The 18,486-nt window shown below is 36.2% G+C and overlaps 4 protein-coding genes across 6 annotated transcripts; 2 read left to right on the top strand and 2 right to left on the bottom strand.

Moving 5' to 3' along the window:
* The first annotated feature begins 22 nt into the window (after positions 1-22).
* LOC110165534 (transmembrane protein 241) lies at positions 23-4,714 on the top strand. Its single transcript, XM_020930737.2, has 15 exons — positions 23-320; positions 905-951; positions 1,503-1,580; positions 1,657-1,738; positions 1,830-1,907; positions 2,575-2,600; positions 2,677-2,728; positions 2,807-2,855; positions 2,935-2,980; positions 3,127-3,162; positions 3,250-3,284; positions 3,406-3,475; positions 4,198-4,291; positions 4,366-4,430; positions 4,520-4,714. Exons 1-15 carry the CDS (start codon positions 237-239, stop codon positions 4,581-4,583), a joined length of 906 nt encoding a protein of 301 aa, XP_020786396.1. The 5' UTR covers positions 23-236; the 3' UTR covers positions 4,584-4,714.
* Positions 4,715-4,772: 58 nt separating this feature from the next.
* rbbp8 (retinoblastoma binding protein 8) lies at positions 4,773-10,306 on the bottom strand. The gene is made up of 18 exons (XM_055151259.1): positions 9,836-10,306; positions 9,448-9,490; positions 9,263-9,358; positions 9,071-9,162; positions 8,925-8,997; positions 8,578-8,759; positions 8,067-8,144; positions 7,901-7,968; positions 7,758-7,825; positions 7,452-7,686; positions 6,878-7,040; positions 6,706-6,794; positions 6,508-6,622; positions 5,973-6,113; positions 5,803-5,851; positions 5,492-5,579; positions 5,277-5,418; positions 4,773-5,002 (listed from the first exon to the last, which is right to left on the bottom strand). Exons 1-18 carry the CDS (start codon positions 9,936-9,938, stop codon positions 4,905-4,907), a joined length of 1,923 nt encoding a protein of 640 aa, XP_055007234.1. The 5' UTR covers positions 9,939-10,306; the 3' UTR covers positions 4,773-4,904.
* A 131-nt stretch (positions 10,307-10,437) lies between these two features.
* fam168b (family with sequence similarity 168 member B) lies at positions 10,438-14,804 on the bottom strand. Of its 3 annotated transcripts, XM_020930531.2 has the most exons (7): positions 14,548-14,730; positions 13,602-13,690; positions 13,417-13,500; positions 13,145-13,287; positions 12,532-12,730; positions 11,942-12,062; positions 10,438-11,833 (listed from the first exon to the last, which is right to left on the bottom strand). In XM_020930531.2, exons 2-6 carry the CDS (start codon positions 13,669-13,671, stop codon positions 11,950-11,952), a joined length of 609 nt encoding a protein of 202 aa, XP_020786190.1. In that variant the 5' UTR covers positions 13,672-13,690; positions 14,548-14,730; the 3' UTR covers positions 10,438-11,833; positions 11,942-11,949. The 3 variants fall into 3 exon arrangements, with proteins under 3 accessions (XP_020786190.1, XP_020786182.1, XP_055006867.1); XM_020930523.2 differs by having other exon boundaries at positions 13,145-13,500; positions 14,548-14,804; XM_055150892.1 differs by lacking the exon at positions 14,548-14,730 and adding an exon at positions 14,383-14,532 and having other exon boundaries at positions 13,145-13,500.
* Positions 14,805-15,073: 269 nt separating this feature from the next.
* On the top strand, positions 15,074-18,486 carry fbxo45 (F-box protein 45). The gene is made up of 3 exons (XM_020930845.2): positions 15,074-15,584; positions 16,107-16,463; positions 17,388-18,486. Exons 1-3 carry the CDS (start codon positions 15,243-15,245, stop codon positions 17,571-17,573), a joined length of 885 nt encoding a protein of 294 aa, XP_020786504.1. The 5' UTR covers positions 15,074-15,242; the 3' UTR covers positions 17,574-18,486.

Here is an 18,486-nt window from a genome sequence, read left to right as displayed (position 1 = left end):
AACACGACACACTTTTTATGTTCACTATATGTAAAACTGTCATAATATTATAAAACAATTTATCGAGTAATTTATAAAAACACTAGTGAGAGACTTCCCAGTAGACGATCACCTCACGACGTCTTGACGTGTCACCGGGGGTAGTGAGGGAAGTTTTCTCTCTTCCAAAATGTTGTAGCATAAAATTCATTAAATGCAGTTAATCTTGACTTTAATATGAACAATGTCCGTCCCGTATGATAGCCAAAATGCAATGGAAAAGACATGGCACTGGTTTCCTTTTTAGCTTTGTTTTTGTCGCGTCGTATTTCACAAATAAGGTGAGTACCTGGCCAAATCCATCATTCATGTTTGGGTTTCCTTATCTGAGTACCATGCTTTCTTTATTTACTGTCAGTCAATGTAGAAAATACGGCTTTAGGTCCAAAGTCAGCAGCTTGTCATCCTCAGATCTCTCACTGTACATTGTGTATCCTTTTAAACAAACCAGGAAAATTGCAATTTAACATTCCTTCATGCATCGAGCTAACCTGGGGCCAAATTGGGTCAACCTCTTAGAGTATTTTAAGGACAGGTTTATAGACTTCTTTTAAATAGTTTGAAGGACTATATAAACCATAGAGTTAAATAAAATAATGTTACTAATTCACAATGTGCAGCATAAAGTACAAACATTAACATGATTGACAGCAAAACAGGAATAAGTGAGCTAGGAAACTGTATAAAACAACAAACCAAACAAGCATTTTATAGCCGTGATAATGTGATTAAAATACAAAAATGTACTGTTGTTTTAACTTAAGTCTGCATTTTTGAAGAAGGCTTGAAGGTATCCCATGACAATTTGGACTTGCATAGACTTCTAATTACTTTTTAATGACACACTTTTTTTTTTTTTTTTTAGTTTGTTCTATCTGTATTGAAATTCACATATCCAACACTCTTCCAAGGGTAAGTTTTTTCCCCCATAACTTAAAGGGCTCATATTACACTATTCTCTGATCTCTGTTATAACGTTTCCTTTTCAAAACCATACTTAGAGTTTTATTTTCATTCACACGTTTGAGTTTTTCTCTCAAACAGAAAACACTCTGTTCAATTATACATATCACAGTAAGTGCTTCAGTGTGTTTTTAAACTCCATACACCTTCATTAGAGTCATTTGGATAATTTCAGACCTTGAATTGACAATTTCTTCTGAACAAAAGGTAAAATGTAGCTGTTAACTTGAGAACTACACATGACATTACAAGGTGGAACAGAGCATTTTGAGTTTTGGAGATGTAGACAGACTAATACAAGAATAAAGGGTTAATATAATGTAAAAATAAAGGATTACTCAAACGTGTAAATGAAACAAAACACAACTCCAACTGTGTTTTTGATGAGGTATCAGCATTATAACACTGCTTAAAGCACACAAAAAAGCTCACACCTTTAACTTACTATTATATCAAAGCATTTATATTCAAATTTAATAAAATAGTGTTGTTTTCATCAGATGGCAGACTCTTATTGGTGCTGTGCTGCTGCTGCTCTGTGTGAAGCTGGGCTGGTTGGAAATGAGCCATATAAACAGGTGATTCCTCTGCCCACTCATTCACAAATACGCTTACATTATGGCTGCCAAATGTAAGAACTGGATTATGTTACAGATCTGCTGCTCTCTCCTGGCTTCCCGGTTCACTTCTGTTTGTGGGAAATATATACGCCGGCTCCAGAGCGTTGTCAAGCATGGTAGTAGCCTGTATTGTTAAACTTGGACTATTAAATGTAATCAGTTTTGGTGACTTAGTTGTTTTTATTATGTGCTTTTGTATTTATGCAGGACATCCCCCTTTTCTTCACTCTCCAGAATTCCTCTCATGTTGTGAGTTACATAATCTCAAAGGTTGTCCACAGACAGGTAAGAAGATAAATGTCCTATTTATACAAGCAAAAACAAGTGGTGTGTTTAGAAAGTACTGCAATATTGTATTAAAATTCATCTAAATCCTTGTAAATTTTATGGAGCTTTCCTGTAAGTAGGATGGTGTTTAGAGCTTGGATATATTCAAATGTAGGTAGTTTAAAAATATTAGAAATTACTTAAGAGACACATTTGTTTTGATGAAGTTAAAATTTACTTTAGTTTTTACTTTATATATAAAGTAAAAATGTAGATTATATATAAAGTAAAAATGTAGAAGCAGAAGCAGAAGCATCATAGATTCCATGTTGTTACAGTAGTACCTAATAAGAATTTCTTTATTCCTATTAATAATTCAAAAAGTGGTGTGTTGAGAAAGTAATAGCAATATTATAATATTAAAAGTGATCTATAATCATTTAAAATTTAATGAGCCTTCCTTTAAGAAAGATGGTGTTTAACTTGAGTAATGTCCAGATACTTAGGCAAATCTAGTGTAAAAATTATTAGACATGCCTTAAAAGACACATTTGTTTTGACAAATTTAACCATTGATTAAAAATATGATTGTTTTTACATAATAATATGGCCACACCTTATATGAGAAGCAGTGAGTAGTTTATGTTTTTACAGCTGTACTTAATGACTATTTCTTTATCAACAGAGAGACCAATGGCTGAAGTTTATCAGGTTGGTTTATCTCTTCTGTTTAAATCTGTGTCCAAAAGTACAAGTTATGATAAAATGTGTACTCTTTTGTTTGTAGTATTTGTCTCATGTTTATATCAGCCATTGATCTTCCTACCAATGATCCTGGGGTAAATAAATCTATATAACTGCCATATTAAATGTTTTATATATGTATTACCATGTATATTTTCTTTCTATTTCTTTAGTTTGACTTGACTGCTTATCAGTGGGCTGTGGCTCATCTTTTCTGTGTTGGTAAGAAGATTAAATACATCAAAATTATGCATAAATATAAGTAAGATTAAACAAATTAAAAGTAATGCTTCCTTTTCAGGTTCCTATAGAGTTTTCAAAGTTAACAACAAATCCAATGGCTTGAGGTAAGTTCACTGTCATACTGTGATAGTTGCCAATTTAGAAGTTGCTCTTTTATGCATTTTGGTCAAGGAAAAATGAAATTAAATAAATAATAGAGCTCACTATGTTTATATCTTTATATAAATATGTAAACATGCTTTAATTGCAGTGACATTGAGCAACAGTGCATTAACTATTTGTTCAGGTAAATCTAATTATAATGAAGACATTAAGACACGTCTAAATACATGCACCAAACTTTGTTCATTTCTGTGTCCTTTTCCCAAAATAGCGTACTTCTGCTTGCAGTAGCAGCTCACCCAACAGGTAGAGGCAGTGTTGTTTGTTTACTATAGAGTACGCATACAAAATCCTTAAAGTAGCACTGTAGTCATTTTAATAGTAGTAATAGTATTGTAGTAATAGTAATAGCAATTTCCTTCCGCAGGTGACCTTATTGGTGCCCTTGACTTTCCTTTCCTGCAGTCCCACAAATTTCATGGTGGCTGCTGCCTCAGGTAAAAATTAAGATATTTAATAATTATTATACAGTACTGACTTTGCAGTGACACCATGTGGGGAGTGTTCTACATGTATCTCTATCGGTGGAATGTTCAGCAGTTACCACGGTGACATAATGCACACATTAGCAAAAACTGCTTGTCTGAAAACTGAAGAACAAATACAAAATTTATTTAAACACATTTGCAGGAGCCTGTGATCAATATGAGCGTTCACTGTCCTCTTTACGAGTTTGATTATCAATGAAAATGGTGAGAGTGACTAAATGAAAAAATGGAAGCTAACTTGTGACTGTAATTTTATGTGTGAGAGACTTGTTCAAAAGCACAAATCATCTCACCTGTTGTAGCTCCAACTAAGTCAGCTCTTTGTCAGACTTTGTTAAAATAAAGCTCAGATTAAGTCTAAATTGAGTAACAGAGCTTCAGACAGAGTAGTGCTTACAGTTAGTGTCACACCTCCAGGTCCAAAGTATCAATTCAATTATAGCAGGCTGAATCGACAGAGGCGTTGTTTAAAGTCAGGTTTGGTTCATAAGTAAAGGTAGGCTAGGGTTATACTTCCTCCCACTCCATTTGTGCAAGATTGCCAGAACAGTAACAATACAGTGAAGTACATTTTGCAATTACTGGGTTCTCAGTTAGAATTTGATGAAAACAAAGGGGGGGAAAAGTAATTACAGTAGCTGTTTCTTAAGACCGTTATTGTATTTTTCTAGTGCCTTGATGGGATTCTTGTTGCTGCTCGTCTCAGTCAAAATAAAGAGTGGACTTTCAACAGAGCATCTTAAAGTCTGGGTGTTTGTGGCTAAGGTAATACTCAGATTAATCCATAATACACACACACTTAATCATACTTATCCTATTTATTTATTTATTTTTTTTAGGTTACAGCCATGTCCCTGTCTCCATTCATCTTTTACACAGACATAAATGCACAGTCCTTAGCTTGGTATGTTCCCCCATATAGTAATAACTTTTGAATTGATAACCTATTTTAATAAAAGACTAAACTTTTAACATTAAAATGTTTTTTTACAGCGTTATTACCAGTCACTGTGGAGAGGCCCTGCTGCTCTATTCCGAAAGAGATTCCAAGTCATGAAACTTCTAGCTTCATCATAAATTTTGCCTTAAGAGATTTTTCTAATCAAAGCTATTTTTCTAATAGAATACTTTTTATAAAATACAGTAACTGTTTACTTAAAATAAAGCTATATTGACAAATGTTACTAATCTGTATTTCTTCAATCTTTTGTAATCTTTTGTCTAAGTCCAGTATTCACATATGCATTATTATTATCAGTAGTAATTTTTATTTACATCACCAGTCATTTTCACAATTTACAGGGATTTTAAACTAAAAAAAATAATAATTAAAAGAGACAGAATCATATGTTTATATTTTAGCCCAATGCTTTTGGACTCATTTTTCTTGCTTTTTACCTTTTGGGGAAAATAAAGCATTGAAAGGCTGTCTCCTCCGTAAGCGTGACTGAGGATTTTTGTCTTCTTTGATATAACCTGCGAATCAGAAAATGTTTTGAGGTTTCTTTCATGCTTCCCAAAATGAGAAGGAAATATATTAAACTGAGCTAACAATATTACTGCAATATTTTCAAACATCAGCTAGTACAAATTATTAGTAAAAGTAGACCAAACTCAGGCTAAATTAGGACTAAACTGAGATGGCCATGACTACACATCTTCACTTGATTTCAAGATTTCAAGAAATGCATTACATGTGATATGAATAGTGCGTTATTATTTATTAAGAGTGAGTTCATAAGCTGTGTACCTCTTTCTATACAAGTCTGTGTAGATGGAAATCCAACCTCCCAGAAGTTCTCAGGAGTACAGGGAGGAATATAGAGGAACCGGTGCCTGGAGCAGTTTGACAGCTTTTTGTGTCTCTCCTCCTCTGGAAGATGTGCATAATACTGCAGAAAAAAAACGTAACATTAAATAAATAAGTTGTATTTATTTATTTTTATGCACTGGGAGAAAACTTACAACTTCACACTCCTTGCAGGTCGTCCCTTTGAGTTTTCTGCGTTCGTCTTTCTTACGAATCACAGCCACATGAGCAAAGGCTGGTTGGCTATAGAAAGAAAACAATATAGTGATTATAACAACAATATTAGTGCGGTCTCAATAGGCTCTAACTTGCACATACACAACATCAAAATTGGGACAAAACAGACTAAACCCAGGTCTAAACCAGGAATAGAACTTGATCAAGCAAAGTCTACATTAGGGCAAAACCAGGGCCAAACGAGGTCAAGTGTAAAAAGAAAGATAACATGGCATATATTGTTTCTCACCCTGGTTTTCTTCTGTTCATACTATTTTCACCATCATCTTCATAACCCCCTGTAAACAAAAGTCACAAAATATGGGTTAATGCATCAAAAGCCTTGACAAGTTTGTCCCATAGCAAAATATTCAGTTGTTAGGGAACTATTAGAAACAGAAACTAAAATACCAGACCCACCCTCTTCCTCCTCTCTATCCTTCTCCTCATCTTGGTCACTGGGTTGGTCTTCTATAGGTAAAGTGGTGTATGACTTATAATCTCCACAGGCGCTGGTGTCAAACATTCGGTCCAAACTATCATTTGTCTTATGACCTAAGTCTTAAAAATAGATGTGAATACAGCATTTAAAAGTACATCTATTTTAAGTTGTTTAGGTCAATATTTCTGGTTTAAAAAGGTGCAATTCATAACATTTCTAGTGGAGGATCTGGCACTTGCTTGTCTCCATGGAAATATTATTACTTTGTCTAGAATGTCCCACAGTGTAGATTGTCTCCCTTGTGATGGACAGGTTTAATCAGGTTAGAGCACTATGCTACATTACAATTCAGCTCTGTAGAAAGTCACCCCTGTCATTCCAGAAGTAATGAGTAAAGGCTAGATGGATATGCTTAAAGTTATACCATGGAACATTCCAGGCAAAGCAATAACATCTCCATGGAGACAAGTAGGTAGCGGACCCTCCACCAGAAAAGTGCATCTTTAAGTTTACCACAAACGTAAGTCTTCTTCATTTTCTGCCCGTCCCTGATGAAGGCTGTGACTAATCCAAGTGCAGTCTGAGTCCATGTATTTTTCCTCTTTTTCCTACAAAACAGAAATAAAATCTATTATAGCTGCTCAATATTTTATGCAGTATACATTGCCAAGTTTTAAATACCTACAGCTATAAATGTGATATGTCCCATACCTCATTAGTCTCTTGTTCACTCTCGTACATTTCAAGGGCGAGTGCTGGGTCAATACTCCACATTGGTTCAATTTTAAATTCTCTTGGAGCTGAAGGAGACAAAACAGGTTCACTCTGACATTGTACTTTGAATATATAATTACATGTAGTATATAAATAAAATTACACTTACAATTTTCACTGTTGGTTTGACATGACCTATTCCTATCTTTGAGTGGGTTACAATTTCTGACGTCTTTTTGTGGTTTTATTTTTGCATTTGGCTTCTTAAAAACAGGACTCAAATAAGGTATGTTTGGGTTCTCAATTAGGGTTTCATCCTCAATAGACTGACTCTGTTGAAAATGTTAACAAACACATTTAAAGACAAAAAGGTAAAACGTTTATGGTTTAAAAAGTGCAATGTGTAACTTTTCTGGTGGAGGGGCCGCCAAATACTTTTGTCCTTTTTCTGCTTGTTATTGCTTTGTCTGGAATGTTTCACAGTATGCCCTTAAAATCTTTCTATTTTCATTGAGACCAAACGAGACCAAGTTACAGGTCAGATCTGTGGAGTTACAGGTCAGATCTGTGTTTTTCTGGGTATTTTTGAGTTCTGAAACCACCTGTAATTAAATAAATGTAAGGTAGAGCTATTTAATATCACACTGTGGAACATTTCAGGCAGAGTAATGACATGAACAAGCAGGTGAAGGACCCCCAACCAAAATAATGCACCTTTAAATAACATGTGATAACGTCCTAACCTTGGCATTTACTTTACAGCTTTCATTCAGAAGAGTGGATTGTTCTAGTTTTGGTTTCCTCTCCACTTTTTGAGGAGCATCTTGTTTTTCCTCCTTGTTTTCCATTTGGCTTTCCTCTTTCTTTCTTTTTGCCATGTTGCTGATGATAAAACTGTCACTGGAAAAGCGCTTGTTTCGAGGCATCAGTGATGGGGACCGGTCTGTGGTGGAGTCTGGACTGTGGTTCTTCAAAGGTCTTAAAACAGAAATTATATAATGGTTAGGAAATCCATTAAAACCGCTAACTCACTTTTGAATTGTCCCTACTTTGTGTGAAGTTTAGATTGAAATAAAGTCTCAGGACTGTGCTGCTGGTTCACAGGATCTTCTTTTTTCTGCAATGAATAAAAAATGAAAAATTATCAAACAAAAAATCAAGAGGGAAATTTAAACCATGGCATTCAGCCTACCACACGATGAGGTAGAAGATCCAGGCGGCAAGTCTCTGCTACCACATCTTCTGAATTCAGATCTCCATCTAGAAACAGTCAGTCCATCATTTTTATCTAACTTTATATTAAGAATACATGTTTGTAGGCTGTGAATTTACAGAAAGTATATTTTGAAAGCTCTTACCCATTTGAGAAGCTTCAAGATCACAAGTATTTGGCACCAGCACTGGATTTTGTTGCGCTTCTGGGTCCTTTTCAGCTTCTATGGAAAAGTAATAACATTGTGTAATTGATAAGTTTAGGTGAGACATTGTGAATTAAAATATTTCACTAAATTAATATTGCAGCCCCAGATGTAGCCAGTGTAATCACAATATGAATGGTTCCAATAGCAAATCGTAAAGACCACATTTTTTTCCAGAAAGACTTTTCCCCTGCAAATGACAAAATATTCTGTTGTGTTATACATGCTAACCTTTTAGTTTAGACCTCTCTAGAAACGTGTCTAGTTTAGCAGTTCATTTTGAGTTCATATTCAGTTTTTCACACAACTGTAAACTCTCCTCTTTAAAATGTGGAACTGAATCCTACTATTAAAACATTAATATAATCATAATGGCAGTGCTTGTTAAAACTTCCAATTACATATTCGCCCCCAAAATGTTAATCTCCAACATTTACTAAAATTCACTGACCGATAAACAGTGAGGTGTGAGCTCTTTGTAGCGGTCTCTCCACATAACGGACAAACTTTGATTTCTCGACATTTTTGCGTTTTTTGAGTTTGTTTGCAGCTGGGAGTGAACTGGACATCACAGGAGAGTCTGGGATAAAGCAGTCGTCTGGCTCTGGAGATGAAGACCGCTGACAATCAAAACTAAAAACACAAAATACTTTAAACAGGAACTGAAAATTTAACACAGGGAGGTTTAAAATAAATCAGGATACATGTAAAGTAAAGGAAGTGAAATCTACTATACCATTGTTTAGATCAATTAAACCAAATGTTGTATTTTTGTGGCATTTATTACTGAAAACATACCCAGCTTTATTCAGTTTTTCAAGCTCTGCATTTAGCTTCTTGTTGTTATCTTCAAGGACTTTTTTCTCTTGCTCTAAAATAGAAAAAGCTTGCATTCAAAACAATTGCAATCAATATTTTATTACAAATCCAAACAATAGACTTACTTAGTTTGTTAATAAGAAATGTATTATGATCTTCGATGTTTTTCAAGCTGTCTTCTAAAATGGTGCATCTTTCACACTCTCCAGCTCGAAGTCTAAAAACAGAAGGCATTATAACTATGACATTTCTGTACCTACATTTACTACATTTTTAAGGACATGTATTAATGAGAGACAGTCAATGGAGAGAGCTACCTTTCCTCTAAACCACTGATAGTGTCCTGTAAGCTTTTGTTTTGTTCTTTCAGTTGCTGGTTACGATTAAAAAACACCTCGAGTCTCTGAGCGTCTCTGGAAAGAAAAAAATAGTTACATTAAAACTCATATGTGTACATTCAACATTTAACATGAAACACAAGTGTGACCTTTAATATACTTACAAACATCGCTCCTTTTTCAGCTTGGCTATTTTGGCTTCCAATTCTAGAAAATACAACACGGATTCAGCTAAAGTTGACAAAAATGGACGAAAATACGCTCAATAATTATGAAATAAAGACTTAAAGCCTGTCTAAATGTTTTTAAATGTATTATTAAAATGTCTTATGAGCCCTTTATTCAACTGAGCAATTGAGAAATGTATTCACTGGGAATTTTTGAGTTATTTTGAGTGTTTTTTTGTTTTTGTTTTTATGTAAACTGGAACAAAATTGTAAATTAGTGAGCTTGCATAGCCAACAACAGTAATATTTGGGTCTCAATAATCACATTTACTTAAAAAATTAACAAAATAAAAGCAATTTCTTCATAAATAGCTGAGTAAAGTACCTTGAAAAGCATTTTGGTGACAGTCCCCGAGCTGCCTCCACAAATCCTCAAACTTTCCTCCAGGTTTAGTTTCATCACTGCTCGGTACAGGACTGCTGCTCATTGTGGAGAGAAAAACTCACCGACCAGGCCACGTTTACAGGAAATAATGTTTAATCTGTCGTTTTAAATTGCTGTCACTTCATTTTGATTGGAAAAGCGGATCGCCGTATTCGTTGTGGACACTTCTGGTAGATTTCTAGTCGCTTTTAGAGCCGATACTTTGACTTTAAGGACAGAATAGCAAAAACCCATAACAAAAAATACGTAACAAACAACATGCAAACGGGTCTCTCTTTTGAAATTAAGTGTAAAATACTTTAAAGTGCAGGTTTACTTCTTATAAATCCGTGCCCGAAACGAGCCGCGTTGTAAACAAAACTTCAATCTGGCGCGCCGCAATGCATGATGGGAGCCTGTCTTTTTTTTTTTTTTTTTTTTTTTTTTTTTTTTTTATTGCCTAACATTGACAACAATTGAATTCCTGTATCCTCTTCATGCATCTTTTTCATGGATTCATTATAAAATCCTCATTTTGCACATACAAACAACAGACACTGAGGTTCAATATTTTTTAACATTTTATTTTTATTTTTGGTCTTTCTTTAGAATACAAAACAAGAACCGAAATCACAAAAATAACATTTACAAAACAGATTTTAACCGAGGTGACTGAGGCAACATAGAAAAGCTAGTCTGGAGACAGTGATCTTGGTGAGTTAGCCTGGTACCTTGAGGTAAACAGCGAGCAATGCAAAATGTTTGGTGTTTTACACATGTGTTTAAATTAGTGTCTTTATTCAGTAGTGCTATTCACACATGAGTTTCATATTAACAGTTTATGCTTAGACCTTAGGCCCATCTATCAAGAATGCATTGGTTATTATTGACACAGGTAACATAGGTCTATCTTTCTAGGCAAGTTGCACTGTATGGCACCATTTAATGGTTTTATTTTATTTTTTAACTCATACTCACACAAGGCTACTGTTGCTCATTCACACTCACTGACATGGTGCAAAAGACCTCCAAAAACTTGATCAACATTTTCCTACAAAGAATACTTTTGGTTATAAAAGCAAATTGTCATCAAAATGTGTTTCTGGCAAAAAAGCTGCATATGACGTGTGGAATTAAATCTTCTATAAAATAGTGAAAAATAAAACATTTAAACACTTAATGATTACGTAATGGCCATCAAAGAGGCACAAACTCAAAGGTCCCATCTTTTTCCTAAAATACAAAAATGATAAGACAAATGCATACACTGCATCACTGAAAAAATAATAATTAAAACCTACCATCACTTTCTAAATCACAAAGCAGTGAAATTACAGTTTAGTCTGCACTTTTAGTGCAGGAATGTTTTTGCATGAGCTAACATTTTATGTCCTCTTCTTTTCACATTAAGACATGGTTATGAGTGATTCAGCATCGCAGATTATTACTCTAGTTCCTTTGGATGTGTGCCTTTTGTTCACTTTGCATCTGTCACAGCAGGTAGATTGAGCTAGCATTATTCCATGTGCCTATATACTGTATATACACATGCATTCAGCATCATATGTGTTCCCAAAGAGTAATGTAATGTATTATGTAACAAAATCCAGATCCAAACTCTATTTTCAATGCTAAAAGGATTAAGCTTCAAAACTCTCATGACAGAGCACAAAAGGGTTAGCACGGAGCTTTGTTATATGTGATATGCAGCAGGCTCTAGAGGTGCTGGCGTTGGGAGAGTAGTTTAGGAATGCAGCCTTATCTCATTAACCGGGGTCACGTCATCATCCAATTTCCCCCTTTTCCTTTTTAAAATGGGACTCTTTCTATGATATATAGGGTTTAAGATTCACATTATGCTGGAAGAAGAGCAATTGGCTTCAGACAGTGGCTGGGCTGTCTTCACCAAAAGCAAAAACACTGGAGTATAGTGTGAATGCATAACTACCATCCATTGACCTGTGGAGAGAAGAAAAAAAAATATATATATATAAAGCTCTATATAAAAGGTAAAGTTTATATTATACAGAGCTTTGAATGTATGTATGAAGTAAGAATCCATCTCACCCCTCAGTTCACCACTGTGGGGGCACATAGCTGTAGCTGGGTGTGCCCGGAGGCCGATATGTTGGCATTGTGACCGGGTGGGGTGCAACAGGCGCTGGTGAAGGAGTGGTCAACAATGTTCCTAGAAAATACAGACAATAGACATTAGAAGATGTGGAATTTTAATAGCAGAAATTTTCCATAAAGATAGACATGAATACACATAATGACATCTAAGCCACTATAATTATTTGACCAATTATTTTGAATTGTTTTTGGCAAATATTTTTAATTTGTGAATGTCAACAAATAAAAAGGTATGGGACATCACTGAATTTAATTTTGATTACATGCTACTTCTTATGGATAGGGAGGCCAAGATTTTCTGGGAATTGATCATTGGGATTCATCAGTTTAATTTCATAAAGTAATATATTGACAGTACATACAATAATGACAACTGACAATGTTTTTTGTTGTTATAATGTAATATAATCTTGCCTAATCAATACATTTCCTTTCACAACCCTAGAAATTTGTAGTCTAACAGTCCCTACTTAAGAACCAAACTAAATAAAAACAATGTAAAAGATTTGTGTGAAGACGCTCACCTGCCGACATGGCCATAGTCGTGCCCGCAACCATTCCCATGGGGACCCCATTGCGATGAGGGGGAGGGATGGGCGGGGCAAACATGGTTGCTGGCATCCCATTGGGCTGGACAACTGTCGTGTGATGTATGACATGAGGCGGAGCAGCGTACAGTGGCTGTGTGTAGTAAGTGCCTTGTTGTTGTGAAGGTATTAATGCCTGCAATAAGAACATTGTGTTGCTGACAGGGCTAAATAAATACATGCAAATATTTATTTAAATGTAGTTAAAGCAATTAAAGACACTCAATTTATATTGCAACAAGTATAAAAGGTCTTACCTCTGCCTACCTAAGACAGCTGCTAAACTAAAGAACTCAACTCAAACTTTTACTAGCAAATGATTTGATCTTATGAGTATATATCAATGCAAATGTCTTCTGTGTCTCCTCTCTTCCTCTTGAGTACTCTCTAGCACACCCAGGTATGGTAAATAAGAATTAGTTTGTGGTGTAAAAAAAAACAAAAACTAAATAAATTGACTATCAAATAAAAAAGCCCAAATCATAACAGTATATAGAAATATTAAAGCACCAAATATGGTACATATAAATATCAGTGTGATATGATAAACCTGAGCATAAGGGTTCTGTTGGGGGTAGGTGCTCCTGACGGGATACACAGCAGCCGGATAAGGATTTGGTGAGGACGTATAAGGAGGCACGGTCCCAGTGTTTGGAGAACAGGTCATTTTAAAAGGAGTGCCTGGAGAGTATCCTGTAATTAAAGTACAGCGTTTGACATGAAAAGTAACAATTATAAGACTGCACTCACGGGACATATAAATACATGAGTAATAGTATTTAAAATGCTGTTGATATTTCAGGTAAAATGTATGATTCTCACCACTGGGGAATGCTGGGCTGGCACCAGGATAGACACTGGGAGTGTATGTGGGAGGTGCTGCTGCATAACCAACAGGGAAACCAGCTAGCAGAATAACAGAAGATAGAAGATATAAACCAGGCATAAACCAGTTTAACATTTAATTACAAACAGAGCAAATTAATTATGGAGAGGAGAAAACATACCTGGATATCCTATGCCTTTAGTATTGGTAAAGGGGACCCCTGTTGGCGCAGGGCTGTACACCGGATTCATTGTGGTCACTTCTCAGATTCTACACAGAAAGATAATTAAAGATAAAACAGTCTAATTCAATAAACATTTGTTTCAATAGCCTGGGAGGCACTTCCCTCTATTGGCCAACAAACAGAATTGCATCATTTGACTGGTCTTTCAAATCAATTATGCTTTATCTTTAATGTGTTTGCATTTGCTTTTTAAATAACATGAGCAAATAATGGCTTTTCTTAACAGAGATATGACTTGGTGGTAAGTATTTATTAATATTAAATGCTTAAATAACAAAAATGAATAATTTAATGACATGTTAATATGCAATTTCTTAGAAATAAATGTGAAATATAAAAGAAAAGATGTTGCAATAAAAGAAAAGATGTTGCAATAATACTTCGGTATGTTTAAATTATTGCAATTTAAGGAAGTCTACCTTTTGTAGTTGAACACATGTAATATGCAAGGGGTCATTTAACTCATATAGTCCCTTGTGCATTTGTTTTTTGGTTATTTTAGAAAGGTTGCATTAGACACTCGTACTATAAAAAAATAAAGATGGCTGTGGCATTCTTTTACTTCAAGATTTGTAGTGAAGGTGAACGAAACGGGACACTTGTCACCACTAGCCAACCTATAGCTCTGTGTAATTAATCACAGAAATCTTAAGAGCACCTGAAAACTACAGATAATTCGAGAGAAAACTGTTGATGCCTGATTTAACCTGCGAATCACCTTTTTGACCGCGCTAAACCGCTGGACTGTCCCGCAGAGCAGCCGATTGGGCAGAGCTTGTCAACAGGCCGCACGGCAGGAGGAGGCGGCAGGTAGCGGTGTCCCCCACTAACACCTGTCCCACACTGGATACAGAGAAATAAAGAGAAAAACGATTTCACTCACGTTTCGCGGATTGAGCTGCCGGTTATTCCCCACCTTTGATCCTTTGGTGAAAATGAAATTAAGCTAGCTGGGGTTTTGCTCCCAGATGCAGCTGAACTCTTTTGAGCAAACCGCGTCACTTCCGCAAAAAATCACGTGGTTTAAGAAAGCTCAAAACAAATGTGGAAATTATATCAGTTTAGCCAATTAAGACAGTTAAAAATATAGAAATTGAATATATCAATTGTGAAATTATTTTGTCATGCGCAAAATATGCTGCAGTGGCATTTAAAATGCAAAATAAAAATTGTAAATAAAAAGCCATCATGGCCGCTCTAAGATCCTGACAGCAATATAAAAACTTATATATTAATTTCCCGTCCGTTTTGCCTTGTAGTTTGATTACCTATATTGCTTTATGCCCTTTAAGAGACTTGGATGAAGGTTTGTTTTAATAATTTAGTATTTCATTTAATGTAAAGTAAAATATTGTAATATGGTTTCGCTAGCTTCTGTGTTCTTCCAGACCCTTTGACGCATCCCCTCATTCAGCCATTGAGCTCGGCAGCCTGGGTCTAGGGTGTTATGGCTGTGATAAGCAATATAATATGATCACTTCTGTCACTATGCGGATATTTAGCATTTTATAGGGGTCCGTCAAGAGCATTAGGCTAAGATTTAGATTAGGTGTAATAGTTTGGAGCAGCAGATCCGTGATGTCTGTGGCAGCTGGTGGCAGTGGAGCCTCTCTCGGCGCAGCGGCTTCTGGGTGTCTGTCTGCAGGCTCGCCCTATGCCGCTGCTGCAGCCGGGGGAGGAGCGGGCTCGGCCGGGGGAGCGGCTGGCGTGGCTGGGAGACTCCCAGCTCGAGTTCTGGAGCACATTTTCTCATATTTGGAGCTGTCGGACCTCATGCGGTGCTCGCTAGTTTGCTGGCACTGGTATAACATCTTGTCGGATGAAAACAGCGAGGTGTGGCGCAGTCTTTGCACCCGGAGTCTCAGCGACGAGGCTCTGCGCTCTGATGTGCTGTGTAACCTGCCCACTTACAAGGGAAAGGTATTTTTTACCAATGTGCATGATGTGTGTAAGTGTGTATTATAACTGAATATACTGCCGAAACCCCATCGTATAGGCTAATGTTCTCTGGAAAGGCCTAAACCTTGTCTCCCGACATAGCAGCACCAATAGGAACCAAATCAATGCAGCCTGATCTATTATTCAGTATAAAATCTCCAGACTGTCTCTTGATGTGTCTGTGTGGACTAAGTGGGAAATAATTTCTTGCTACAATTGCTCTTTTGCACAGTTGTATACATGCCTTTCTGGCCTGGTCTGATCTAAATGCACTGGAGTTTGTCACAACAGAATACTATAATTTCATTTGCACCTAGTTTATAATAGTTAATAAAGTGACTATGAAAATGAAAACAGGCCTTATAATGGAGTAAAAAAGGTTTCCTATACAGTATAGTTTGACAGTTTTTAGGCCTTGAAAGTCCCACCCCATCTGTAGGAATGTACTGCACTGCATTATACTTGACATCTCTTCACTTCTGTCATGTCTGTCTTTGTTTTCAGCTCAAGTCCTTTCAACACGCTCTGAGTTCCCACGACTGCTCACGGAATGTTTACATCAAGAAAAATGGCTTCACCCTGCACCGAAACCCCATCGCCCAAAGCACAGACGGCGCAAGGGGCAAAATTGGCTTCTCAGAGGGACGGCACGCTTGGGAGATTTGGTGGGAGGGTCCTCTTGGTACTGTAGCGGTTATTGGTATTGCCACGAAAAGGGCAGCTATGCAATGCCAAGGCTATGTGGCTCTATTGGGTAGTGACGACCAAAGTTGGGGCTGGAACTTAGTGGACAATAATCTTCTTCACAATGGAGAGGTGAATGGAAATTTCCCACAATGCAACAATGCGCCAAAATATCAGGTAAGGACTCAAACTCTGCTAATCTCACCACAACCCATGTGCCCCCAATACTGTCCTACAAATTTCTTTGACACTACATTTATAATTGACTTTCTTCTACTAGATACATACATGCATACACAAGCATCATCATTACACCATCTGTTATACCTGTGGTGTAGTGTTGCCATGATACTAACATTTAAAACTTGATTTTTATACAAAGGGCGAAAAGATCCTAGTGTTACACGCACTCAGGCTACTGAAACTACTCTGGAAAGGTTAAAAGTTTTCCTTTTTATTAGATTTTTTTTAAAAGTGAGCATCTATTTTTCCAGTATGTTTTAGTATGGATTAGTATGTAGGTGTACTAATTTCTTCCATTTCTTAGTGACAGGTGATGCCAGTTATACTGATTACAAAGCAAAAGCAAGAAATACTAGGCTCAGGTCTGCAGTATTCAATACCACTGTGTTGTATGAAAATGTAGTAAGTCCTCTCCTACACAAAGTTTTATCTTGGACAGTGGTTCTCTTCACATCAAGAATATTGTAGCAAGTAAACATACGGTCTTCCAAATACCACCAGATCTCAACCAGGACTAAAACCGGACTGAACCAGGTTAAAAAGGAGGATCTTATTCTATATTAGTTCTAAATAAGGACTAACCAAAAAGAGGAACTCATACCACAGTTTGAAATGCCTGGAAATTCTATAAATAACAGAATTCTCTAAAATGTAGTAACCAAGACTATAAGGGCATGTAAAATATATTTTGTAGCCATTCATTATTACCACTAGATTAATATGATTCTGAAGTACAGTATCTAGCATGGTAGTGCTACAGAATTGCTACAGTATCTCCCCTCAACTAAACATGTATGTCTTACTCTTTTTTTGGAATATTCAATTGAAATTCTTAATTTTGTCTATATTCTTTTACAGATTGGAGAAAGGATACGAGTGATTCTAGACATGGATGACAAGACTTTAGCATTTGAGAGGGGTTTTGAGTTTCTGGGAGTAGCTTTTCGAGGACTGCCCAAAGCTTGCCTGTTTCCAGCTGTATCTGCAGTTTACGGCAACACCGAAGTCACCATGGTTTACCTGGGCAAACCTCTGGACGGCTAGAAGAGGACATGTGCCACTGTTGTTTAATGTGCTATAGATTTGAATAATGGTTAATTTATAGCCACAGTTCCTGGACATTATCAACATGGTGATGGCATTTGCTATTCATTTTTTAACCATTTTGGAGGCAACGGACCAGCAAACCTTTACAAGAACTTTCACAGCGAAGCCTCTTTAACTAAAGGGAAAAACATGAATTGTGTTAATCAGTGGACACTCAACAATGCAGCTGCCGTATTATGAACTAAACTGGATTTTAATAGAGCTTAATTAAAGGTGCATTGTGTAACTTTTCTAGTTGAGGGTGCGTCAGATGTTTTTCTTCATGGAGATGTTATTGCTTTTTGAATGTTACACAGTATGGCATTAAACCTTTCTATCTTCATGGAGACCAAACCAGACCAAGTTACATGTCAGATCTGTGAAGAGGCAAGACCCCTCACAGTCAGAATGCCTGTTTTTCTAGGTATTTTTGAGCAATAGAAACACCTGTAACTTAATAAATGTAAGATACAGCTCTTTAATGTCATACTGTGGAACATTCCAAGCAGAGCAATGACATATCCATAGAAACAAGGAGATGACAAACCCCCAACCAAAAAGTTTCATAGTACACCTTTAAGATTTGCACAGTTGAAGTGTTTGCGTTTTTCAAGTTACAACTCATGAATCATGAACTAGATTCTTCATGCCTCCATGCCAAACTTTTTGAATAAATGTACGCCAACTTGGATCTACACATGTGCATGGTTATGGCAAAATAACTACTGCGTTTGCCATTTTAAAGTCATCAAGTAATATATGTATCTGTACCATGTGTTTTAATGTGCTACAGTAGTTATACACTATTTATTTCTTATCAATGGAACTATAGCCACAATATGGTTAATAAAGTCTAAATAGTGCCACTAGA

Source organism: Boleophthalmus pectinirostris, unplaced genomic scaffold (assembly GCF_026225935.1).
Source record: "Boleophthalmus pectinirostris isolate CB_2022bp ecotype Guang Dong unplaced genomic scaffold, ASM2622593v1 HiC_scaffold_15, whole genome shotgun sequence".
Lineage (NCBI taxonomy): Eukaryota > Metazoa > Chordata > Actinopteri > Gobiiformes > Gobiidae > Boleophthalmus > Boleophthalmus pectinirostris.
Note: the sequence above shows the minus strand (reverse complement) of the source record. Positions and strands in the feature narration are given on the sequence as shown.

What these genes read in the sequence shown, in the direction of transcription:
- LOC110165534 (XM_020930737.2), top strand. Translation starts at nt 237, where the DNA reads ATGATAGCCAAAATGCAATGGAAAAGACATGGCACTGGTTTCCTTTTT. An exon ending in AACAAATCCAATGGCTTGAG is followed by an intron (nt 2,981 to 3,126) that starts GTAAGTTCACTG and finishes CTTTAATTGCAG; the next exon opens with TGACATTGAGCAACAGTGCA. An exon ending in TGCATTAACTATTTGTTCAG is followed by an intron (nt 3,163 to 3,249) that starts GTAAATCTAATT and finishes TTCCCAAAATAG; the next exon opens with CGTACTTCTGCTTGCAGTAG.
- rbbp8 (XM_055151259.1), bottom strand. Translation starts at nt 9,938, where the DNA reads ATGAGCAGCAGTCCTGTACCGAGCAGTGATGAAACTAAACCTGGAGGA. An exon ending in TCACCAAAATGCTTTTCAAG is followed by an intron (nt 9,491 to 9,835) that starts GTACTTTACTCA and finishes TGTATTTTCTAG; the next exon opens with AATTGGAAGCCAAAATAGCC. An exon ending in TCAAACCAACAGTGAAAATT is followed by an intron (nt 6,795 to 6,877) that starts GTAAGTGTAATT and finishes TGTCTCCTTCAG; the next exon opens with CTCCAAGAGAATTTAAAATT.
- fam168b (XM_020930523.2), bottom strand. Translation starts at nt 13,671, where the DNA reads ATGAATCCGGTGTACAGCCCTGCGCCAACAGGGGTCCCCTTTACCAAT. An exon ending in TAAAGGCATAGGATATCCAG is followed by an intron (nt 13,501 to 13,601) that starts GTATGTTTTCTC and finishes TTATTCTGCTAG; the next exon opens with CTGGTTTCCCTGTTGGTTAT. An exon ending in GACTATGGCCATGTCGGCAG is followed by an intron (nt 12,063 to 12,531) that starts GTGAGCGTCTTC and finishes TGTATTTTCTAG; the next exon opens with GAACATTGTTGACCACTCCT.
- fbxo45 (XM_020930845.2), top strand. Translation starts at nt 15,243, where the DNA reads ATGTCTGTGGCAGCTGGTGGCAGTGGAGCCTCTCTCGGCGCAGCGGCT. An exon ending in TGCCCACTTACAAGGGAAAG is followed by an intron (nt 15,585 to 16,106) that starts GTATTTTTTACC and finishes CTTTGTTTTCAG; the next exon opens with CTCAAGTCCTTTCAACACGC. An exon ending in ACAATGCGCCAAAATATCAG is followed by an intron (nt 16,464 to 17,387) that starts GTAAGGACTCAA and finishes ATTCTTTTACAG; the next exon opens with ATTGGAGAAAGGATACGAGT.